At 43.5% G+C, this 25526-nt stretch overlaps 1 protein-coding gene across 2 annotated transcripts in view; it reads left to right on the forward strand.

Moving 5' to 3' along the window:
* LOC138165237 (zinc finger Ran-binding domain-containing protein 2) overlaps positions 1–25526 on the forward strand; it is a 25947-nt gene extending 421 nt beyond the window's left edge. The window contains exons 2-10 of one of the 2 annotated variants that reach the window (XM_069093356.1): positions 3057–3109; positions 3198–3306; positions 4836–4918; positions 12216–12292; positions 12684–12818; positions 17223–17463; positions 19820–19906; positions 21871–22029; positions 23523–25526. In XM_069093356.1, the coding sequence (XP_068949457.1) occupies positions 3057–3109; positions 3198–3306; positions 4836–4918; positions 12216–12292; positions 12684–12818; positions 17223–17463; positions 19820–19906; positions 21871–22029; positions 23523–23677 (1099 nt within the window). In that variant the 3' untranslated portion in view covers positions 23678–25526. The remainder of the gene's footprint in view (positions 1–3056; positions 3110–3197; positions 3307–4835; positions 4919–12215; positions 12293–12683; positions 12819–17222; positions 17464–19819; positions 19907–21870; positions 22030–23522) is intronic. The other variant, XM_069093357.1, reaches the window with a different exon arrangement.

A 25526-nucleotide genomic window follows, 5' to 3' on the forward strand; every position in this document is an offset into this window, starting at 1 on the left:
CCCCCCGCCTCGGGGCGACCATCGTCCTCCCCAGCCTGGTCCCTGGCGGCCGCGGGTGGTAAGCGGGGCCCTCCCCCCCGGCTTGTCCGGCTTTGGGCCGCGGCCCGAGGGCGCGCCATGGATCCGCGCCTCACTCGTGCGTCCGAGCGGATCTCCGGGGCCCAGCCCCTGCGTGCTCAGGCTGCGCCCCCCTGAGGGCCGCCCGCTGTGGGACGCTTTGGGGGGGAAGGGGCGTTCAGCCCAGGGAGCTGAAACCCCCCCCAAGTGTTAGCTAATCGGGCTCTGTGCTGCTCAAAACGGCCTTCCGGCTCTGCTAGCGCTCGGGGCTCGGTGGGAAGGTCAGCGTCGGCAGAGCCCACGGATTTGTCTTCTGAGGCTTATTCCTTCCGCTGGGGTCTGAGGTGCCGCGGCTGCTGTTCAAGTTCCCAGGCTGCCCTGTAGCCTTTGGGGGCCTCGGGTCCATCGTCTGTGAAATAGGGCAGTCTGCTGGAGTGGGTGACCTCTTAGGAGTCCTGTGACTGCTCTTGCAAGCAGCCTAGTGCCCTTTTCCAGACCCGTTTGAGACGTGGACCAGAGCTGCGTTCCGTCTTCCCATTTCAGACCTGGCTTGGTACGGCAGGAGAATTATTTCTCCTTTTTGGTCCCAAGCACCAGTTCAGTGAAGCTAGCCGACCCAGCACTTGGTCATTAGTTCTTCCACCATGGAAACCCGGGATCTGTGAGCCCCTTCTGTTTCTGGAATAAATGGCCGTCATGGTCTAGAGGTCTAAGAGTGCCTTGGGATTCAGTTTGGAGACTGCCTAGGAACATTTTCTTAGCTGCTGATATTCAAAACGTGAGTTACTTGTCCTAGGATGAGTAATTGGATGTAGTACTAGAACTGAAATGTATCAGTCCTTCCCTTACATCATCCTTGTGAATGAAATCAGGAGACAAAAGGAGTCCCCCGAGTTCTTGAAGAGGCGAGTAGATTTGCTGTTGTACTTGATTTTATCACAGCAAAGATCATTTCCCAGGAGATATGATATCTGAGTCTTGAAGTACTTCTGAGAAGCATTTGTATGAAAATCAGCTGTTCCACAGATCGAGGAGATGGGGAAATTCTGCAGAAGATGTGATAGAAGTTCTCTAAATTAAGTGAATGTAGACTTTACTATTCAGTGACCTAGAGCACACCAAAAAAAAAAAAAAATCAACTGTGAAATGATGTTAAAAGACGAAAATGAAAAAAAGGCAAAGACTTATAGCTGATACAAAAGTCACTCTGGTATTTCATAAATATGACAGAAAGAAAGCCATTAAACCGTATTAGATGAATTCCAAATCATATACCCAAAATAAAATTATATTTTAACTGACAAGAAGCTGTTGGTTTCCATTTCCAAACTGGCTTTCCATATGTAGTTAGATACTAACTTTAGAGCAGGTACCAAAATCAATACCAAATTAGAAGAACAAAAATGAAATAATGTTAGCATACAACTGTGGTAATTCCAAGTGGTCCAACTTCAGCTATTGACAGAAAAATGGGTAGTGGACAAAGAAAAGACACACAGATCATCACCTTCCCTAGGATTTAAGTGAATCTCTTTAGTGAGACATCAGAAGAACTTGTAAAACTTTCTTCTCCAGCAAACATTTGGTCTCCTGAGGAAGGAGAGGAGACTGCCAAGGGCGACCCCAGCTTTGAATAGAAGTGAGTTTGCAAAATCTTATGGAGGATGATGGAAGCAGGGGGAGGTGACTCACTCAGGGTCACACGGCCAGGCCGGAACCCTGGGTCTGCATTCAGTGTGGAGAAGCAGCAGAAGGAAAGCAAGGCTGCCAAAGGCTCAGTGAGGAAGTCAACTGAGCCCCAGCATCCTGGGGGCATTTGAGTGTGAAAATAGAGGGAAGACAGTGGAGAGGTATAGGGCAAGATTTCGGTTAAGCTTTTTTGGTTTTCAGAGGCACTTTAGCTGCCCCACTTGAACCTTCCCTGTCACGGTCTGCTGTGGAAAACAAGGGACAAAACAAAGCATCTGGGTAGGAAGGGGCTCAGTCTTGCTGGCATTCAGTGACAGCTTCTTGAGGGAGCTGAAAAAGGGAGGGATACCAGACCCTTGTGGATGCCCCAGACTTTATTACATCAAGAGTCTGTCAGATAGTAATCCAGGGGTCCAAGTTTTCAGTGTGCTTTATATATACTGGAATATTTTCATCTCATTAAGTTGTGTCTAATCACTGTTTATATTTGTGTTCACTTTATATTTATACCTTGTGTGTATTTTATATGTATCCATTTCCTTCATCAGAAGGTAAATTGCTTGAGAGTAAGGATTGTTTTATTCTTTGTGTCAGTATCCCCAACATCTAACGCAGTTCCTGGCATATAAATGCTTGGTAAGCTCTGATTCAAGAAAGCAGAATTCTGCCTTGCAAGCTCTCCATCAAGGTGTTTCATGTGCATATGGGAAAATCCGGATTCTTTTATTCAGTTAGCTTACTGTGGTGTACAGCATGCTTTATGGGGTCCAGACTCCACAGTGCCTTTCTGTATCCTCAGCACTTAGTACAGGGCAGGCCTGGCTCATAGTAAATACTTGATAAATGCTTGTTAACTTATGGACTTTGGATCATATGTTCTCATCCATTAATCTATTTTTCTTTTCTTTTTCCAAGACCAGATAATTGTAATTATTGCTTTATAGGACATTTTGAAATCTAGTAGGCAGCTAGGTGGCACAGTGGTTAGAGTGCCAGGCCTAAAGTCAGGAAGACTCATCTCCCCAAATGCAGATTTAACCTCAGACTGTATGACCTTAGGCAATTCACCTCACCCTGTTTGTCTCACTTTACTCATCTGGAGAAGGAAATGGCAAGCCATTCCAGTATCTTTGTCAAAAAATACCCAAATGGGGTCAAGAAGAGTTGGACACAACTGAAAAACGAAACCAAAAAAAACAGTATTTTTTATCACAAGATAATTGGGAAGATTCTTAGAGTAGTATTATATATAAAAGAAAGCTGTTTAATGTGTGCTGGATTCCTCAAAAGTGTGTTTTACTTTGTTTTAGATGTGGAAATGTAAACTTTGCGAGAAGAACCAGCTGTAACCGGTGTGGGCGAGGTAAATATACAAGTAGCATCGCCTCATGACCAGATAGACAATTTTGTCTAGTTCTCCACATTTCATATCTTGATTTTTCTATTTGCAGAAAAAACAACCGAAGCCAAGATGATGAAAGCTGGTGGGACTGAAATCGGAAAGACCCTAGCTGAGAAGAGCCGGGGCCTGTTTAGTGCTAATGACTGGCAATGTAAAACGTAGGTCTTTAGGGATTACTCTTTTGTTTTGACTTCACAGCTGTATTTGTGTATAGAATTACAACTTATCAACTGATGTTGTCAATTTTTTTCAGATATTCCTGGAATTAGATTTTTTTTAAGTCCTTCTTTAAGAAGGCCTCTAACTTTTTTTAAGAGTTTTAAGGCCTTCTCTCTTTTCTGTTAAAAAGGGTTAGATGTCATGCTCTGGGAAAAATTCAGCATAATTTCCTTAAATGTCTCATTGGCCAGAGTAGCCTTTTCATCCAAAAGGTTTTGTCTTCTTGTCATTTTCTTGGTCACTAATATTCCCTGTTGTGTAAAAGGCTTTTGAATTCTCTTTTCTTTGCCCCATACCAGCTATTAATAGGACATTTTTACCTGTAAGCATACACAGTCGCCATAACAAGATAAACTTGAATAAAAGCATGTCCCAGCCTTGTGTAGTAGGCAGAATATCACTGGGCTGATTGCAGGTCAAGAGAACTAGACTTGGTCTAACTGCCATTTTGATCTTCAGGCACTCTGCTTCCATTCTGCTGTTCCTTCATTATCCAATGAAGGCTGGGATAGATGGTCTTCAGGGCCACTTCCCAGCTCTTAAGATGTTGTGATTAGACACACTTAAATACTTAAGAGAACTTGTGCTTTTATTATACAAAGGTTTGGTGTCATTTGTCCATTTTCCTGTTTATGTGGAGGAATCTTAAGAGGGTTAATTTGACCTTTTAGAAGTTCTGCCCTCATGCGGAAACATGACCAGGTGAAAGTGCTCTCAGCTTGGCAGCCGTAACCCGGGCAGCCTTTGGCACCTTGGGCTAGTGTTCTGCACCGCATTTTTCCCACTTGTGACAAGCTGTTGAACTAGACGGTCTCTGATGGTATTTCAGGTCCACGTCCTGTGATTTTTCCCCTCCTGAAATTTGTTTCGCTTGGTCATGTTTGGCCTCTGTGTATGGTATTGAAATTGGTTTTTGATTCCTTATTGATTTCCCAGATTCTATTCTTGATTCTACTATGAACTTGAGTATAAATGTTTTGAATTAAAAGATGCCAGCATAAGTTTCTGATGTTTTATATACTAAGAAAGTGCGATTTTCCATCTTCACACTGTCTTGAAGCATACACTAGGTGCTGGAGCATTTAGTATGGTCACTGTCACACAAAACTTGAAACTTGGGGTTTGGGGTTCATAATCTGTCAGAGAATCTTAGAATTGACACATCCCTCAGTGATCCTTCTATCTACCCACAGCCTGGAACTTGTTGGCTTTTTCCCTTTGCTTCCACAAAACCCCACTCTGTCTACTTTAGAGATTACTTTTGCATCTTTTAGTAGTTAAAAAGTTTACATATCTTGTTCAAAACTCAGACGCAAGTCTCTCATAGGGCTGTGGTCTCAATAACTCATTCTTTATGGTGCTGAACATTAGCTCCACTTTTCATTTTTTCTTTAGTTGTCTCCATTTTCTCTGTCTTTTCTCATGAACTGCTGCACTCTACTGATGAGCTCTTCCCTGCCTCCCACAGCTGCAGTAATGTGAATTGGGCCAGGAGATCTGAGTGTAACATGTGCAACACTCCCAAGTATGCCAAGCTGGAGGAAAGGACAGGTAAGTTAGCAGCGCCGTGTTTGAAGAAAGCTGGTGGTTCTTAAAGGATGATGACATTCAGGGATGCTCTTCCTCTTGTGGACAAAAACAGTCCACTGTTTCCTTCTTTCCTCTAGTTTTTGTCAGTTAGTAGTCACATGCAATGAATTCACATGCAGAAAACAGTCCTAGTTTACTCTCAGGCCCCGTTCCCAAGTACACTGTGCTCTGGGGAAAAAAAAAAAAAACAGAGCTTTGAAAATGCCTGATGTAACCTGGGTCAGTTTAATTCACCCATAGTATCCTCTGGCTTGGCGGCCATGCTGTATTGTTTAAGTATTTAATTGAATATATCAGCTGCCCAACCTTAATCTTGCTGTACAAATACCAGCAGACATCTACCGTATGTTGCTCGGCTGGTTCACAATGCTCTTTGGATGTGCGTGATTTAATTTGTTACTCTCAGCAAAGTCCGTGGTGAAGGCGTTATGTTCATTTCACAGCTAATGAAGCCAGTGCAGAGCTTTAAGTGGTGAAGGAAAGAATATTTCATACGGATCTCTTATAAAGTGCTTCGTTCAAGTCCCTGCCCATTACAATCCAATTGCAATGTGATACACAGAACTAGAAAACGCCGTTCATGAAGTCTGAGGAGGAAGGCTGCTTGGGTGAGGCCCTTGGGTGGACTGCCCAGCCTCATGAATGATCCTTCGCGATCTGATATGATGGGAAGTCTGGGTCTGGGACCCAGGTGTCATGTGAACAAAGGCCTGAACAGCAGTGCTGTCAGGTCTGCACACGGCACAAAACTGGAAAGAATAGCTAATGGCAACCAGAATGCCAGACGAGCTTTTATTAGGCACCTACCTTCAGGGGTATGATGAAAGACAAAAGTCTGTTCTCAAGAAACAGTCTAATGGGGAGATAGCATGCAGACAACAGGGTACCCAGAACATAAGTCCGTGGTCTCGGATGGAAGGTGTCATGATTCAAGAGGACTGGGAGAGAAGGTGAGACTTCAGTGAGGTGAGAATGGGATGAGGAGGGAGAGAGTTCAGAAAAGTTGGGGGCAGGGAGAGGCGTTGAGGACAGATGGGAGTCCAGAGGTCAGCAGAGGACGTAGGGCAAGACTGGTGGAACCTGTCAGTGGTCTTTGGATAGTGTGTCCTGGTCAGAGCACTTCTGGAATACAAAGTTACTTCTGAAAGCCAAGTTTTTGGAAAGGAGGGGGGCAACAAGCTTGGTGAAAGGGTAGGAAGATGAGGGAGTTCTCTTGCCTCGATGGCTTGGATTTATTACTCCCTTTGCTTTTTTAGCATGTTCCTGTGTGCTTGGAAGCCTTCCCTGGCCCCTGTTGACTCCTGGGCCTCCCATGATTTGGACCTGCCTATCTCAGCACTCATTCCGCATCTCCCTTGTCCCCATGACTTGGCTGTTTGGGTTTAGAGTATTCTCCTGCCTCCCTTCCTCCAGCAGGCCGCTTCATAGCCTGCCTGCCTTTCAAGGATACCCTCTGATCTGCTTCTCAGAAGTGACTTCAGACCATGCTGACCTTTACCTTAACTGACAGATCCATTTCATTCAGTCTCGTCTGGTTCAGCAGTTTACGTTCTGTCTTATTTTATTTCCATATATGTCACAGAAGTAACATCTTGATGGTCAGCACTTGAGGATAGCTGTCGTGTGGCACGTTGTTTTTCTTTTGTATCATCTACAGATAAATATGGAGTAAGTGCTTGTGTGTATTGGTTGGTTGTGCGCAGCCCGCAGAGTGTTTGAGTGGATGCTTTTTGAAGTGTTTTCAATACCGTAGAGAAGACGGGGAGAGGGGAGTGTCACACTCACTCCTGTGAAGAGCTCCTGCCCCCCATTAACTGTAGGCACCCACATTCTTTGGTGGTGGTGATTTGGTTGCACAAGATTGAGCTTTTATTGATGTGCCTTCTGTGGGAAAATAGTGTGGTTGTGAATTTGTCCTGGTGTCTGTCTTAATGGGTATTCACTTGTACCATTCACTTTCCAGTCTTGCTGTATGTTCTCTGGCATTCTCCAAACTTACTGTGTGTTTGAACACAGCCCCTTAGAAGAGGCCTGACTCCATGGAGTGGACAGAGGCTTGCTCTCCTTCCTGCAGGCCAGCAGCACCTTTCTTAATTAAGCCACAGGTATCCTACCACACTTACTAGACTGAGTGTGAAAGAAGCCTCTGCGCTGCTTGCAGGGGGCCTTCTTCTGTTCCTCTTCTGCTTGGTGTTCTTTAGAACTGAGAGCCACTTCTCCAGGTACTGCCTTTTCTCCTGTGGCTCATCTGTGAATTTTAGGATCCTCTGGCACTTTACTCCAGTGGAGTTGGCCATTATTAAATGTTATTGGACCAATAAGTCGCACATGCAATAAATTTATTGTTCCCGCGACAGTGGAAAAAAGCCTGTTCCTAGTTATTATATATACAAAGTTATTATATATTTATAGTTATTATGTATACAAACTGCTGAACCAAATAAGACCTACACATGTGTATCGATAGTCTTTCTGAAAGCAATCACTATGTATTCATTACTTGGATGTTACATTTTGTGAACTCTAAGGGGGAAAACATGTATTAGTAAAGATGAAGTTGTCATCAATCTATGTACTAAATGTTGCGTAGAATATAGACCTGTAATTTTAGGGGTATCCTGTTGACCTGAATATAAACCACGTTCTTAAAGTTAGATCTGCAAAGAGAAAGTATGTATAGATATATACTAAAAACTGCACTGAGAGCCAGCTTGGTGTGGTAGATAGAAAGCTGACCTGGGGAATACTGTGCCCTGTCAGGGCTCTAGGCAGCTTTGGTGTCCACGAGTTGAAGAAAGGGGACAAATGGGCCCTGCCTGGTAAAGCGACTTTCCTCACTTAGAACTTGTTGTGCCAGTTAAGTCACAGATCCAACACTATCACCTCAATACCAACAAAACAAAACAACAGCACTATATTAAAAAGATATTCACTAAGAACACTTTAGTTTTACATTTTTTTCCCACTTCAGGAATGACTGAGTGTTTAGTAGAAAGAGAAATCCAGTCAGACCTGAACTGGGCAGTTTGGTCTTGGAGGCAGTTTCTTTGTCAGTAAGGTTAGGCAGTTGGATTTGCTCCCAAAAGTCTTCCAACCCTAGAATTGGAATCTTAGCCTTTTTTGTTTCTGTTTTTCATTTTGCTGTCCCTTCTCGACCTTATCAGTTTTCCTATTGTTATATCAGAGGCATCTCAGTGGCCCAGTGGATAGAGGGCTGGGCCCGTAGTCAGGAAGACCAGAGTTCAGTGGGACTATAGGCAAGTCAGTTCCCTTAAAAAGTTTCTAGTTGCAATGATTTTGAATATTTTCTAGAGGGAATAAGTTGTCTTGATTATTAAAAAGTTGTGTGTGGTAGTCCGCCATTAGAGCAATGGAGATCCAGATCCCCTGCCCTCTGTGGCCTCGGGCAAAGCCTTGAATCTTCCTAGATGCCAGACTTTTCATTTCTAAGATAGAGTTAGGGGAGTTGCCCTCAGCAGACTCTCATAACTGATGTCTGTTAAGCCCCAGGCTAGATCCTACCCAGTCCCTTTACAGCAAAATTCTGGTATGCCAAAACTGTTGGATTTGTGAGACTTGCTGTGATAGGGTTAACCTGAGCTTTAGGAAGGCCTCCCCCTTGGTCGTCCTCCTCGATTCTCTGCCTCCTTGCTTCCCTCCTCATGGCTGCCCAAGTGAGTTTTCTTAAATGCACACCTGATCCTGGCCCTTTCTATGGCACTTAGAATCAAACATAATTGAAGCCTGATCAGCCTGCTTTCCCAGCCCCATTGGACATGACTTCCATGATCCATCTGTAAGGATTTGTGTTTCTCTTTTCTCTTATTCTTTTAGAATGTGGTCTCCATTGGGGGAGGGATTATTTATGTCTTCATTACCAAGTGCAGTGCCTGGCATAGAGTAGTTACTTTGTAAGTACTTAAATTGATTGATGGAAAGCCATCTCCAAGGCGGGGAGGGGGATATGCTTCATTATTTACTGATTCATTGGTGAATAATATATTTTTTTTTTCATTTTTCAAATGCTTTAGTAACTTCTGACTTAACTTAATCATTTATGCAAGATTTTGAGTTACAAATTTTCTCCTCGTTTTTCCCCTACCCATCACCCCAGAATAGCAGTCCCACAGGATATCCCCTCCTCCAGTCTGCTCTCTTCCATATTTTCTCCCATACCCCTTTCAACTTTTGCAGTAGGGCATGGTGGATCTCTGTTCCCCAGTGCCTGTATATCTTATTTCCCAATTACATGTAAAATAGTATTAATAATAGTGTGTATGTGTATATATATATTATTTTTTTTTTAACATTTGATTTTAAAACTTTGAATTCCAGATTCATTCCCTTCCTCCCTTGTCACCCACCCTTACTGGGAAAATAAGCAGTTCAGTATAGGTTGTACATGTGTAGCTAATGGAAAACAGTAACATAGTAGATATATTGTAAAAGACTGACTTTTGTTTTATTCTCCCACTTGTTTTATTCTCTACTTTGATCCTGTCCCTTTTCAAAAGTGGGTGCTTCCAACTTGCCTCCCCCCCAGCCTGCCCTCTCTTCCATCATCCCCCCTCTCATCCCCTTCCCCCTACTCTCCTGCAGGGTGAGATACCCTATTTAGTGTGTACTTCATTTCCTCCCCAAGCCAAATTCAATGAGAATAAGGTTGACCCATTCCCTTTTGCCTTCCTATTCTTCTCCTCCATTGTAACCATTTTCCCTTGCCTCTTCTATATGAGATAGTTTACCCCATTCTGTCTCTCCCCATCTCCTCTCATTATATTCCTCTTTCACCTCTTAATTTCACCTTTTAAATATCATCCCTTCCTGTTAAATTGGTCCTGTGCCCTCTATGTATACCTGTGAACATATATACACACATTCACATATGTATTCATATGCCCATATACCCTCATATATAGACATATAGATATATTTCTATTCCCTTCAACTATTTTCATACTAAGAAAAGTTTCATCAGTTACAGTGATTGTTTTTCCATGTAGGAATGTTAATAGTTCAACTTTGATAAGTTCCTTATGATTTCTTTTCCCTGTTTACCTTCTCATGCTTCTCTTGCTTCTTGTATCTGAATGTCAAATTTTCTATTCAACCTTGTTTTTTTGTTTTTTGTTTTTTTCAGCAAGAATGCTTAAAAGTCCTCTATTCCACTGAATGACCATATTTTACCCTGAAAACTCAGTTTTGCTGGGTAGGTGATTCTTGGTTTTAATCCCAGCTCCTTTGACCTCCGGAATATCACATTCCAAGCCTTTTGATCCCTCAGTGTAGAAGCTGCCAGATCCTGTGTTATCCTGATTGTGTTTCCACAATATTCAAATTGTTTCTTCCTGGATGCTTGTAATATTCTCTCCTTGATCTGGGAATTTTGGAACCTGGCTATAATATTCCTAGGAGTTTTCTTTTTGGGATCTTTTTCAGGAGGTGATTGGTGGATTCCTTCAACCTCTATTTTGCCTTCTGATTCTAGAACATCAGGGCAATTTTCCTTGAGGATTCTTGGAGGATAATTTCTAGGTTCTTTCTTTGATCGTGGCTTTCAGGTAGTCCAATAATTTTTTTTTAAAGCAATTGGGATTAAGTAAGTTGCTCAAGGTTACATGGCCAGTTATTTCTGGGTATGGTGCTAAGTATCTGAGCCCAGATTCGATCCCCAGGTCATCCCAACACTGGGGCCAGTGCTCTTACTCACTGAGAGTCCAATTATTTTTAAATTATCTCTCCTGGATCTATTTTCCAGGTCAGTGGTTTTTCCAATGAGAATTTCACATTTCTTTCTATTCCTTCATTTGTTTGGATCTGTTTAACAGCATCTTGATTTCTCATAAAGTCATTAGCTTCCATTTGCTCCATTCTAATTCTGAAGGAATGATTCTCCTCAGTGAGCTTTTGAGATCCTTTTTCCATCTGGCAGATTTGGCTTTTTAAGGCATTCTTCTCCTCATTGGCTTTTTGAGCCTCTTGCCATTTGACTTAGTCTATTTTTTAAGGTGTTATTTTCCTCAGGCAGGCTATTGACTCTCATTTCGTAATTTTCTTACATAGTTCTCATTTCTCTTCCCATTTTTTCCTCCACTTCTCTTAATCTGCTTCTTAAGGTCTTCTATGGCCTGTAACCAGCTCGTATTTTCCTTTGAAGCTTTTGGTGCAGGAGTTCTGACTTCACTGTCTTCCTCCATGCTTTGATTTCTTTGATCCTTTTTGTTCCCAAAATAGGAGTCTAATGTTGGGTTCTTCTGTTTGCTTTGTTTCCTTTACCTGGTCATGTTGCCACTCAATTACTTGACTTTTGGGCTTTTTTGCCACAGTAGGACTCTGCTATCAGACAGGGGAGCTTCATACCAAATGCTGGGGTTTTCTCAGCTGCCGGAGGTATTAATTGGACACCCTCTCTGAAGCCTCCACAAGCTCTGGCAAGCTGGTCGCACACCCCAGGACCTCCACCCTAGACCACAATCCAGATCCAAGCAGGTTAAAGCAAGAGCGATTACCCCTCAGGCTGGTGCTTGGTCCCCCTACAGTCTGCAGGCCAGGAGCTGAAGCTGTCACGAGTAGGGGCCGTGCAGCAGCCCTCAGTAGCTTCACGCCCCGGGGGAACAGACCGACAACTCCCAACTACTGGGTCCCAAAGTCCACTGTGCACTGACGTCTCACTTTGTCCTTAGCATCTATGTGTTGATAATTCTGGACCGCCACAGCTGCTGGTGATCTGAAGTCCCTAGAGCTGTTCAGGCCCTCCCTGGGGCCAAAACCTCAACGTGGGGTTTTGCTGGCCACTTACTGCTGGCCTGCTGGGCTGTCCTCGCGGGAGGTTAGCTTCTCTGTGTCATTTTGTGGGTTCTGTAGCTCCAAAGTTTGTTCAGAGTCCCCTTTTAAATGAATTGGGGAAGGTGGAAGCCGGAGCCTCGGGGAAGACCTGCTTCTACTCCGCCATCTCGCCTCCCATGAATAATATTTCAACAGACTTAAGAATAATGCAGTATTTTTGGAAAATGACCTTCCTGCACTGAGCTCTTGCCCAGCCTTTTTGCTGCTGTTCGGATCTTCCTTCGAAGAGGAAGATGCTACTGGGCATAGGGTGTTACTTTGTGGGGGGAGGGGGTTCTGTTGGTTTTTGTTGGGGCCTTTCTTATGACTCTGATTCCTAGAACCAGAGGGGAAAATTCAGACTATTTGATAAAGTAGATAATCTTTCTAGATATAAACATGATAAAAGCTTGGGTAACCTTTTTTTTTATAGGCTATGGTGGAGGTTTTAATGAAAGAGAAAATGTGGAATATATTGAACGAGAAGAATCGGATGGAGAATATGACGAGGTAAATCTGATATGAAGCACAGAAATGGAACGTGCTTTATAGAAATTAAGTAGAGCTTCAGGCATCTGTCTGGGAGCCAGGAAAGGCCACTGGACGTTTGTGTCTGACAGAATTGCCATTTCTGTTTCCTGCCCAGCTTGAGTGCTTTCATATTAAAATGACTAGAATATGTTTTTTGGCTCGGCCTGGAGTTAGGAAAACCTGGGTTCAGATCTGGTCTCAGACACTTGTGGACAAGTCACTTAACCCTGAGTAACAACGAGAATGTTTTCAGTATGGGGGGCAGGAGTAAATAATACTGTATGTAATTGTTATCAAAAACTCAAGAATGACATGTTTCTAGTTGACTGGGGAGACATTCTCTTATGGAATTCTATTTTCCTCTTTTTAGTTTGGTCGAAAAAAGAAAAAGTATAGAGGGAAAGCAGTTGGACCTGCTTCAATCTTAAAGGAAGTTGAAGATAAAGAATCAGAGGGAGAAGAAGAGGATGAGGACGAAGATCTCTCCAAATATAAGTTGGATGAGGTAACATGTTCTCTTGTCAGCATCATGTCCCGTGTCTCATTTTTATACAACACTGTCCACAGCCCCTCTTGGAGCTGAGGCGCTCATGCTGGTATATTTTAAAGTGATTTATGCGTGGTTACAAGAATAACTGAGTGGCAAAGCTGGATTTTAAACTTAAAAATCATTTTCCAGCATTGAAGTTTCCAGCATTGAAAGAGACTTCAAGTATAATTTTTCACAGCTTCTTATCTGAGGTGTGTAGTCCCTGATCCTTCTGGCAGGTGGTTATGAAGTCATTCATTCTCCCTGAAGGCTTAGATTGGGATGGGGAGAGCTCGGTGTGACCTGGAGGCCGCCTGTTCTCTTTTTAGCTAAATAGTGTTCACAGAGTCATAGGCTTTTAGCCTTAGCAGGGGAAGCCATGGCAGCCAGCTCATCTACCTTTGGCCTGGCAGCAGGTCGTTGTCCATCAGTTTGATGTTATGTCAGATTTAAGTTTGGTTCTTTGTCTTCCACTTCTTTGAGGGATGAAGGTCGGGGGCTTGCCCCTTTTCACACCAGTGGTAGGTTCTCGTCCCTAGTCTTCTCTAGACTCACTCTAATTGTGATGAAGTGTTTCCTGGTCTAAATCCTAACTTTGCCCTTCTCACCTGTTGCTTCTGATTCTGCTATCTGTTTAGGAGGGAATAAGTCTGATCCCTCCTCCACCTGAGAGCCCTTCAGAAAGTAAAAAACAGACATCATGTCTCTTAATCTTTCACAAGGCAATGGCCAATTTGGCGTGAGCCTGGAGCCTTTTTGCTGCCAGCTTGGTTTTCCCCCTGGATAGGTGATCATTGTTGATGAAAGATGGTACCAGAAGGGAAAATAAGACTCCAGATCTCACCTGGCCAAGGCAGAGTCTGTGATTCCTGGAAGCTTGGCCTCTTTGATGCCCACAGGTCTTCTGGCTGCCATATCCCCGCTGCCAGCTCCATTCAGGCATCTCAAAGGACTGCCTATCACTGCTTAGCTGGCATTTGTCTGCCTTGTATTTGTGGGATTCAGGTTTGGTTTTTGGTTTGGGCTTTTTTGAGCTATAATGTTAAAGACCTTTAACTCTTGAACACTGTCCATTTTTGAGTCCTTACCTTAGTGCTCTAGGGCAGCTTAGTCCCTGACTAGCAGATACTCCTTCTGCAACCTGACTCACCTGTGAGGGCTGGCTCCTCCCAGCTTGGGAGGTCTGCTGGTTTGAGAAGGTGGTCACTAGGGCTTTCAGCTGAGCTACTACTGTTTAAGGGGGAGGGGCACGTGCAGATTCCTAGGCACCCCCACCTCCCAGCCTAGCTGAGCGGTCATTGCACTGTTCAGGATTACATTTTGAATGCAGGTGTTGTGACCCCTTGGACCAATCTTGTTACATTCCCTCTCTTGGTCGCTCCAAAAGAGAAGTGTGCGTGAGCACTCTCTGGATCAGGTTTAGTGACCTGGAGGGTGACATGAAGCTGTTCCACCACGGTGCCACCACTAGACCGTCCATTGTCTCTTTCATGGTCCGCTCAAAATTTACTTAGGTGTACAAGTCAAACTTGCTAACCCATAGTTTGCAAGTTTCTGTTCTTTTCCCTTTGTTAAAAGGTTGAGACATCATTTGTCTTTCTCCAGTTGTATGGTACTTCTTCCATTCTCTGGGGTCTATTAAGTATCCCTGGTAGTGGTTCAGCAGTCACATCCTCTGATTGCAAAAGGGAGGCAGCCAGTGGGCAGGCCATAGTGTGTTGGACCTGGCGTGCGGGCACCTGCGCTGGCTATGTGACCTTGGCATCTGTGAGATGGGATAATAAAAGCTCCTCTCTCCCAGAGTTGTGGTCAGGATCAGTTGAGATGATAGCTGCCAAGTGCTCAGTGTAGTAGCAGCTTTGTAAGTGTCAGCGATTGTGATTTTGATAGAGGATGGTGTTCAGTGGGACCAGCGGACTCAGTTCTCCACCACAGGGAGCTGCTGTTACCTTTACTTGTCTTGGGTATTAACTCCCTGTGAGCCTTTTTGGTTCTTTATTTTCCCAGCCACAGATCCATCTTCTGGTCTGAGGGAGGGCTGTGTGAATTCTCATTAAATACCCTGCCTACTTACTGAGCATCCCACACGAGCACCGTTTTATTATCCCCGCCCCCTCAGCACTATTGGCACAGGCCCAGGCTGCCCTTCTCCTGTTACCAGCCTAGCTACAGGCTGATCAGGGTGTTCACATGGATCTTTGCAGGTAACAGTCCTTTTGATCCTTCTCAGAATTGTTTCTTGTTTCTTGAGAGTTTCTTATCCCTCCTTGACCAATTCCGTGGTATCCTAACATTCCTTCTTCAAGTCCCTTTGGAATCTTACCTCCCCAAATCTAGGTTACATGGTGCCCAGAATGCCTTTTCTTCTCCATCACAAACAGGAGGCATGGGTTTCTCTTCCTCTCTCCCCCGACCCCCTAAGGTTATCATTATATTACCCCAGTATCTGGTTCTTCTATTATGAGAATCAGCTCCAAAATAGAATTCCCTCTTGTTGATTCTCACACTTTTTGGATGGATGGAGTTATCAAAGCAAGTTAGGACTGAAGGAGCTGTAGCAGACACTGAAGCCCCTGGCCCTCTTCCAGACTAGAATACCTTGAGGCCAACCAAGCTGGTGAATTTTCCCGAACTCAGGTCTTTCTGTTTGTATCCTGATTATAACAAAAGTGCCTCTATTCTTTTTTTCATTGTTGTTTTTGGTCCGCTCAGTACTCTTCACCAGGATTTCTCCGTGGGTGCCTGGATTTCCTCCTGTCTGTAAAACTTCTCAATAAACCTCTCTGTCTCTGTCTCTCTCTCTGTCTCTCTCTCTCTCTCTCTCTCTCTCTCTCTCTCTCTCTCTCTCTCTCTCTCTCTCTCTCTCTCTCTCTCTCTCTCTCTCTCTCTCTCTCTCTCTCTCTCTCTGTCTCTCTCTCTCTCTCTCTCGTCTTCTTCTCCCTTGCCCCCTCCTTCCTCCCTCTCCCCTGTCACACACACACTCACATTCCCCTTTTTCACATTTTATGGAATAAGTTATATCCTCTCAGAATCCCATTCCACCCATGTTGGCCTGGACCCTGGTGGAAATGGGGAGGCATGAAATAACAGCCTTGCTCCCTACCACCAGCTGGGCCTGGCATTGGCCTACAAAAGTTGGCTTTGCTTCGCCCCATGCCTGTCTCCTTGCAGAGAACTCCTGAGCCCCAGGCTACCTCCTTGCTGACCGTTGCATTTGAAAATATTATGTGGAACCATGACTTACATGGGATATAGCTCTGGGGGGAGGGGCCAAGGCTGATATTTCATGCCTCCCCATTTCCACCAGGGTCCAGGCCAACATGGGTGGAATGGGATTCTGAGAGGATATAACTTATTCCATAAAATGAGAAAAAGGGTGTGAAAAGTGGGGGTGTGAGAGGGGGGGGGGAGGGGGGGAGGGGCAGTCTTCTGACATATTGAGATATAGTAGTGGAGAGAGTTGTAATCGAAGGTCCTTGTTCTTCCTGGAATAGAAAACCTTATCTGTGCATCAGACTTGAGATTCAGTGGGTAGAGACATGAGTTTAGTTCCAGATTCAAATACTGACTAGCTTTGTGACCCTAAACAAGTCATTGCCTGCCTCAGTTTCCTCATCTGTAAAATGGGGAAAAAAAAAAACAGCTTGGTGGTGCAGTGAGTAGAGCATTGGGCCTGGAGTCAGGAAAACCTGAGTTCAAATCCAGGCTTAGATACTTACTAGCTGTGTGGCCCTGGACAAGTCATTTAACCCTCTTTGCCTCAGTTCCTCATCTGGTAAATGAGCTGGAGAAGAAAATGGCAAACTACTTCAGCATCTCTGCCAGATTGGGTCACAAAGAGTCCAGCACAACTGAACAGCAACAAAAACAAGCAAACAAATTGGGATAACAAGGTTGTTTATGAATAAAAAGGAGATCCCATACACTATGTGAATGCATTTATTATGGATGTCATTTGATGACTGTCAAGATTGTGGAGCGCTCCTCAGAAGCTTTTGTCTTGTTTACAGTGGTCAGATAGAAGGGAATGAATTCTCAATAACAAGAAAAGTCTGTTGTGTTTACCTGTGACCAGACTGGGGGTGATTCTCTGAGGGGTTCAGCATCCCTCAATTCTGGCCCCTGCTAAGCTGTGAGAGGGAGGTTGTCCTTCTGCCACCTGGGGCCTGACCCTGGGGACCAGGGAGACTTTGTCTCTAGTTCTCTTGGAAGGATCGGGCCCTGAAATTGAGCTTTGTACCCTCCCTTGCATCTTCCTGGGGAATTTCTCTTTTTTCCCGAAATTATCAATTCCATGTGGAATTCTTCAGCTGGGGGGGAGCTTACTTTTGGATCTTTTCCCTGAGCCAGCCTGCTGAGATAGATAATCGATTTGTGCAGATGCAGGACAGAGTTTTCATTCCGTTAATGCTTCGGTTCCTGAGTCTGCTGGGTTCTGATGGATACATTTTCATTAGGATGAGGACGAAGATGATGCCGATCTGTCAAAATATAATCTTGATGCCAGTGAAGAGGAAGACGGCAACAGGAAGAGGCCCCGAAGGAGGAGCCGCTCCCAGTCCCGCTCCTCCCGCTCCTCCTCCCGCTCCTCCTCCCACTCGAGCTCAAGGTCTAGGTCCAGGTAAACGGGTACAGGCCAAGGGTAACACCAGGCAAAATGTCAGTATCTAACTTCTTTATTTACACGTTTGGGTTTTTCTTGATTGAATTAAGGTTTCAACTTTATTTTAAAAGAGTTCATCTTTGATAACCAGTAATTTCCTTTAGATAATGCATTTCTCGAACTTAGCTTTTTAATCTGTTAATGTGGTTAATATATAGAAATATGACCCTTCTCCAAAATGAAGGTTTCAAATGAGGCTTTCCTTTAAGGTATTATCTTATTTTAGCCGTGTACTTCCTTTACTGAAACAACTTCACTGGGAAGAGTGATTGTTTTAGGCTCCAGAGTGGCACCATGGGTCAAGTTCTGCATCTAGAGTCAGTCAAGAAGACTCAGGTTTGAATCTGGCCTCGGACACTAGCCATGTGTTCCTAGGCGAGTCCCTGAAACGCTGTCTGCCTCAGTTTCCCCATCTGTAAAATGAGGATAATCAGAGCACTTCCCAGAGGAGTTGTCTGTAAAGTACTTACAACAGTGTCTGGCACATGGTGTGGAAGTCAATGTTACTCTTGCTGATGTTGTCATTTTTCCTTTCTGCGTGTGCCCAGCATTTAAATGGTGCCTGGCCCATAGTGGGCACTAGGTAGATGCTTATTCCCTTCTTTTTCTAACCTCTTTCCAGGGGTTAGAATAGGTGGGATGGAAACATTCAGATGAGACTCTTGAATGAAGGCATTGACCATTGAAGAGCTCTCTTCTAAGTTTTGTGCTGATGTTTCTTAACATTCTGGAAAATGATCATGAATGAAAAGATCAGATTTAAGCTGCTAAGACGTGGAGGGATGAATGTCTCCTGTCGTTAGTGTCTCTTTCTGTGTCTCTGGAGAGGCCTCTGTGAACTTTTCTGAAGCTGTTAATGATTCACTACAGACTCCCTTAAGGACGGCAGACATCCATGCTTTTACTGTGCTCTGAAGGCAGGTGGATCAGAACTGAGTTAAATTCTTTTACTTTTTAACTGTAACCCTAGAGCAGTTAGAATTTCTTTCATTGTTGTTCCTTTAAATTCCTGCCATTATTTGACTCTCCAGTACTTGGGATGGAACTATTTTTTGGGCGTACTTGGGTTACAAGTTGTACACAGTGAAAACATGTTGCATCCAAATACTAATTAAACATGAAGTTAAGTTCGCCTGCAGAAAAGTGGGTTGGTAGAAACCAGAAGTCTGTTTCCTTCTTTTTCTCTAGTTTCTTGTAGTTTGTCCTTTCTGTTGAAATCTTTGTACCTGAGTACAAATTTTGTGATAGGTACCTGAGTACCTATTTTGTGATACCTAGGTACAGTGAGATCATTGCAAGACTGGGTGGGTTTCACTTTGCTATTGTGGATTTATCCACAGTCATGCCCTGAAGTAATTAAATTCTATGATTGAAGAAAAATCTCAGGTAGAAAAGCATCAGTGCCCTGAATTTACATGACTTCTTTCTTTCAAGTAACTTGGTGTGATTTATGGAGTGATGGTGGGTAATCAGTTGGAGTGTCATAGACGAAGGAGTAGAATGTGATTACGTGTTCTCTTTCAAACATTCATAAAAACTGAAAAGCTTCTTGAAGAAAAAAGGTTTGTTCAGTTTTGTTTTTAAGGTCACCACAATCATTTCTTCGGGTCCGACTCTGGCACTAATTAGCAAACTTCCTTTGAGATAGTGGGTTAATAAGCATTCCTTCCCCTTTTCTCATATCCACTGTTAAAGGCACCTGAGGTGAACACTGGCTTAACTGGATATGAGTCCATTCCCTCCCACGCCACAAGACATGCTTGATTAGCTTTCTCTCTGTTCAGTGTTTCAGTAAAGTAGTCCAGATTGAAGCAAAGGATGGCAGATAGACCAGCCTGTTAAACAGCTTCTTGCTAACTAGGAATAGAAATGAGCCAACCTAGAAGTAGCCTCAACTGAGTCCTAAAGAAAAGTGGGAAGACAGTGGGAATCCCTACATTTCAGGTCCCGCTTCCACAAGGTGAACGTGAAGTTTTAACCATGAACCTACAAAAACATTCGTTTCTCTCTGTGCTCTTAGAGTGTTGAGGAATTTTGAGTAAAATTGATATTTTTGGTTCATTTTAGTAAGTGACAACTTTATTTGTATAAAGTTTGAAAATAGCTTGGACATTGGTGATGGTTCACAAGGCCTTGTAAGCTCTGCCAAAGACGTACAAGGAAAAGGTCCCTGTTAATACTTGTTTTGAAAATGTGTATCCCAGATCCTTGTCTTGCTGCATGAAAGTCAGATGTCTGCGTATCTTTCCTTCGGTGTTCGTAGCCCAAGGCTCGCTTATGTGATACTGGAAAAAACCCTTCCGTGTTGTTCCAGGTCCCGTTCAGGAAGCTCCTCCAGCTCCCGGTCAAGGTCTCGGTCCAGTTCCAGAGAACTCTCGAGATCTCGTGGGTCGAAATCCAGGTGAATGAGGTAGCATTGGCTCTGCCCTGCAGAGAAGGAATCAAAAGGCACCCGAGGGCGTGGCTGCTGCTGCTGCTTTGACAACTTTGTTTTGCTTTTACTTGTCAATTTTATGTTAGCATTAGACAACTAATGCTCTTGCCTCGGCTTAATTTCTCACCCTGAAATGTTTCCATTGCCAGCAGTGTGCCAAGACATTCCCATGATTAAATTTAAATGGTGATTTATGTCGGTAGGATACGATGAGGAGGGACACCACCATCAGATTGGAGCTCCCATTCAGCCCTCAACCCCACAGTGCCCCGGGTGTGCTGACATCTCTTGTAAGAGGAGTGATTTCATGCCTCCTGGCCAGAGCAAGAAAGAAAGGGACTGTCCACTATCGCTTAGCCCAAATACCATCTGGACCAAGAATAGTTCTCTAGTGTAATTCCAGTGAAATCTAAATACCTGCCTTTTGAGCCATTTTTATGGTCCTTTTTCCATCTGCCTTCTTTTTTGACTCCACCTAGAATGCCACCGGAATATTCCAGTGTCCAGGACATTTCCTATAAAATAGTTAGGATGTCAGAGCAGTAGGTAGCAGCTGCCCATCTAGTATCTGCTCAGGCTGTGGTGAGGTGGGCAGCTCTTCTAGGAGGCACCTTGGTGCTAGTTGAGTATGCATTAAGTAGCCTTTACTGTGAAGATGTTGGGGAGCTGAGGGAGAACAAAGTGAAACATTGTATTTGTGCACAAATACTGAAGTCTAGAGCTGCAGTTTTTTTTAAAAATTTGCTAAGATAATTTATTGAGACCTGCCTTACAGAGGCCCCTAGCAAGAAATAGAAGACAGTTTTAAGAATCCAAAATGCCTCAACCGAAGCGTAACAAAATGAGTGTTTTTTTTTTCTTTTTTGGCAAAATAAATGTTCAAACTCAGAAGCCAAACAAGGCGTGAGTCTTTCCTAGCGTTCCCTGAGGTGTTGAGTCAGTAAGAAGAATGTGAATCCCAGTCCTGGGTGCTGTTGCCCCTGGGTTTCAGAAAGCCATCGTGTTCTCTGTTTTCCAGGGCCGGCCTGGGTTTGGAAGGGCCCCCCCTAAATGCCGCTTAGCCAGCGGGCGCTGCAGCTCCCCCAGCCTCCATCCTTACCCTCACATTTTTGCTTGCTCACAACTTTCCAAAGAATTCTCCTTTTGGGCTTTTTATTCTTAATCTCAGCCCAAAGGTGAATTTTTTGGGATGTTTGAGCTAAATGCTTCAGCCATAATTATGTAAGTGAGAATGAAAATAGTCATTACACTCAAAAATATGTACTTTGTTCCCTGAGTAAAACATGTGAATGTCAACACGTCATATTTCATGAATAGTGTTTCCTGAATGAGATTTGTAAATGTTTTAAGGCAGTTTTAGCAAATTATTGGTTATATTTTCATTTAAGTATATAATGATTTGACACATTTGCTGTTTCTTTCTCCTTCCCTCCCCTCTTCTCTCCCACTGCCATCCCTGCTTTCTCAATTGCAACTTGTGTTAAGTTGCCTAATTTCAAATGGATTTAATAATTTTCTTATCCTCAGGAAGTTGTTTTTAAGGTATTTTGATGGTTTTGCTTTTCTTAAATGGGAAAGGTTCATTTTAAAATGCACAATTACATGTGTCATCGTAGTGTGCATTGTGCTTTCCATTCCCCCTTTGCTTCCTTTTTTTGTATGACTTAAAGGAAAATTTAGCCTGATGCAGATATAAAATACCGAGAATGCATCATATTTATAGCCAGCAAAAGATGCCAGTTTTAAAACCTTGGCATTCAATGTTAGCTTCTTTTCGTGACTGAACCAGAGTCTTCTGTTGAGGGAGCAGTAAGTATGTTTGCCTTAGGAGACCGTAGACGTAGGAGCCCCCTTGGGTCTGATAGCTAAATAGTCAGGTTCTTGACTCTGTCATTTAATTCCATGTTTAATTTATTTCTCAATCAATAAAGATCCAGCTCCAGGTCCCACAGGGGGTCTTCCTCCCCACGAAAAAGAGCTTATTCAAGTTCCTCATCATCTCCTGAGAGAGGCAGAAAACGAAGTCGTTCTAGATCCTCTTCACCCGGTGATCGCAAAAAAAGACGCACCAGATCACGGTCACCCGAAAGGTTTGGGTTTCTGTAGAAATAAGAATGGGTGTATTTGAGTGTGGTATACCTTTACTAAAGGCTTGGGAAAGGGTTGAATTTGAGTCACTTTCTTGTCCAACTTTAAAATAATGCTATTTTGTTTTAAACCCAATTTGGTCATGTAGGAAGGCTATAGCTATGTCAAATTGCCCATTGATGGACATTTTTAAATGTTAAGGTATTAGTACCATAGCCAACTCCCAGTTATTCCAGGATGGATTTTGTTTCCATTCCACTTCTCTTTTATTCTTGTTTATTTTTTATCACTGTTCCTCAGCCCATCTTTCAATAAGCAAGGGAAAGGCAGAGGCTACTTTAACTCTTGGGAGTATTGGCCCAAGAGTAAACTGCTTTAGTTCAGTATCTTGCCTGTCGGGAGCCTGAGGCTCTGCCCCACAAGCCCCTGGCCACCCTAGAGATGGGTGAGAATGTAGCTCAGAGGAGATTCCCCCAAGAGAACTGGTGCTTCTCGCCTCAGCTCCCTCCCCTTGTCTTTTGGCCTCCTTTTTCCTAGTCACTGTCTGTTTTATTCCTGTTGGAGGATGGTGGCAGTCGTGCCTGTTGCTCCTCAGCCGTCTGGGTGCTGGGCTGGGTGGCCCCCCTCCCATCTGCCTCCTTGGCAGTGAGGCTGGGCGGTTTCCCTTTCAGTCCCCTTTCGTCCCTCCATGTAGACCTGCTGTGCCCCAGCGGATCAGAGGCAGCTCACACTCACACTGCTCTCTGGGGGTCCTCTCAGGCCCCGGGCTCCCACTCTGTTTTCTCTCTTTGCTGTTCCTGGCAGAAGGTTTTATTTGTTTCTGATCTCCTGCCTTCTCCTTCTCATTCTGACCCTCGGCTTTAGGCCGCCTTGTTTCCTGTCTCATCAGCTTCCTGAGCCATTCTGTAGTCTGTCCATCAGGTCAGATTTGAGTGAAGGTAGAAGATCACAAGGAGCTAAGGCCCCATGTAGTGCTGGGCAGCTTGGCCACACGAATCCTAGGAGCCTTGGCCTTCTCAGCAGCCTGGCTTTTCTCTTCTAATCTTACACTCCAGAGCATGATTCAGGGAATAAGGATGTGTCGGAGAAGACAAGGCCAAGCCTTGCAAAGTCGGAACCATAGCTAGTCTGTAGCTCACATTACCCTAGAAATTAAATGAGTGAGTGGGCAGGGGTCCCGAGGGCATCCTGAAGAGGAGGGGTTTTCTTGAAAGTCCAACACTGTCTACAGCCATTACCCTGTTTGATTGCCAGAGTGGGCTTTCTTCTTTCCTTGTTCTAATAATTGAGAGCTGGCTATATTGAAATGGAATAGTTTTATTTTTCACTTTTATTCAGATTGTACCGCTAATAGCACAGAGTGAAGTCCCGAATCCACCTCCTCAGCCCAGTCCCAGTGTAGAGTCAGCCCCTTTACCTTCAAGGTGTTTGGTTTGCTTGCTGTGGGTCATCGCCACTCAGCGCTCTGCACGCTTTCTCCGTTTTTATCTTCCAGGCGCCGCAGGTCATCGTCTGGATCATCCCATTCGGGTTCCCGTTCAAGCTCTAAAAAGAAATAATGTATTAAAATTTACACCTAAAAAAATTCCAGTACAGTGCATGAAGCATATTTTTAAGAAGTTTGGTGTCTTACTTGGTCAGAAGTGCTAAATCTGCTAGTAGAGGTGCATGTCTGTCGTTGCTTTCTGGAAAACTACAGCTATGTTCATTCTGGAAATTAAAAGTCCATTAGCATTTTAAGCCATAATCCCCCCAGTAATTGTTATGTGTTTATTGTTCTATTATTTAAAACTCTGTTTTCTCTGATTCACCAGAGAGCTTCGTTTTCTAGTATTAGTATGACCATGTTCTTCATTTCCAAATATTTCCTGATAGTAAAGAATCTGCCAACTTTAGGGTTTGAGTCAACGAAAGTACGTGAGGCTCCTGAGCTTTGGGCATACCGCCAGTGACTGTGGGGAAGTAGGTGGAAGCAGGCTCTCCCGACAGTTGAGAGATAAATGGGTCTTCATATAGTCGCCCTTGTCAAAGTGACACTCAGTTTAGGATTATACTCAGCAACAGTATATTGTACAAGTCTGTGAGAAGCGTGGGCAGACGGTGCTGGCTGTGGCTTTGTTTTTCCCTGTTCACTTTTCCTCAACATTGCATCCCAAGACAGTGTTCAGGCTCTTTCTAAGTTAGCAGAGGAGGTGGCTTGTTTCTCCCTGAATTAGTCTGGGGGGGGGCTAAAGCACTCAGTTCAATAGGAGTTTATCTCTTGTGTGTTCATATCTGGCACAGCTATTTAAGGAAACCACTGACACGGCCTTTTGGCTGTATTAACGTTTCGAGTATTGATTTATAGTGGTGAATGTAAGCTCGTGGTATTTTGTTTTTTAAAAGAGCTTGGATGTGACATGTTCCTGAAAGCCCATCCGTGACTGGGTAAACTGGGCTAAAAATCTGAGACTCTTTAAGGAAGAGGAAAATGAGAAACCAGCTGGGAATAGAACTTCTCTTGTGTGAAAAGAATGTGTGTTGTGAGGTTAGCCAGTCATTGTGATGTCCACACTCAGGTGGGACTAGTCACAGCCTCTGACTATTTCACTGCACTGCATGAAATTTCCTTCTGAAGTAGAAGTGAATGTTCCTACACGATGTAACAGCAAATTGTCATTGTCCCCATTCACTTGAAATTGCTTATGGCTTAAAATGCTTTCAGGAATTTGTTTGATTTTTGTATCAAAATCTGGTCTCTGGAACTCTGTTGAGTCTGCCTTCTGGTTTCAAAAAGGGGGGAAGGGGGGTTTTTCTTAACAGTTCCTTCGAGTGGCAATTCAAGGTAAGTATATGGAAGAAGATGAGCAGTTGAGTTTGGTGCCTTTGTGTCATTAAGAAAAGATAAAGGAAAAGTTTGGTTAGTTCAATGAGGGAACTTAAAAGTAACTGAGCAGAAATAATAAAATAATTAACAAACGGAGGCAACCAGAGCAAAATTACATTCTTGATTTAAAAATAAACTAGTTTTAATTTTCTCTTGGACTGATCTAAAAATGAAAGCAAAATGTTTTAGGTAGAAATATTTTGATAATCTTTTTTGCAAAGAATTGAACTTCACAATTTCTTACATACATACATACATTCATACATTCATTCATTCATACATACACACACATACGTACATATGTGTATATACACACACTTTGCTAAATGTAGTTGTAGGTTGCACAAGAACACTTAGTCTCTTGTAATTGTGCCTCTGACTTCTTGAAAGTCTTACCTTCTAAATTGTGAAGATCAGATGATCTCCTAGAAGCTGTGTTACCATTGGTTCCTTCTTGTGTTTTGTATACTTCTCTTTTGCTGTACTTAGCAAATGCAAATTTATGAATTTAGCAAATGGTAGATTACAGAGAATTCTGATGATTATGATTTTCTTTAGTTTCACTAAACTGTACTCGTTTGTTTCATTAAGAAATGATGCTGTAGACAAATGTAAATAAAGCTTGTGAATCAA

This window comes from Petaurus breviceps, unplaced genomic scaffold, assembly GCF_028583685.1.
Source record: "Petaurus breviceps papuanus isolate PSGF00001 unplaced genomic scaffold, PetGlider_PUasm1.0 208, whole genome shotgun sequence".
Taxonomy (NCBI): domain Eukaryota; kingdom Metazoa; phylum Chordata; class Mammalia; order Diprotodontia; family Petauridae; genus Petaurus; species Petaurus breviceps.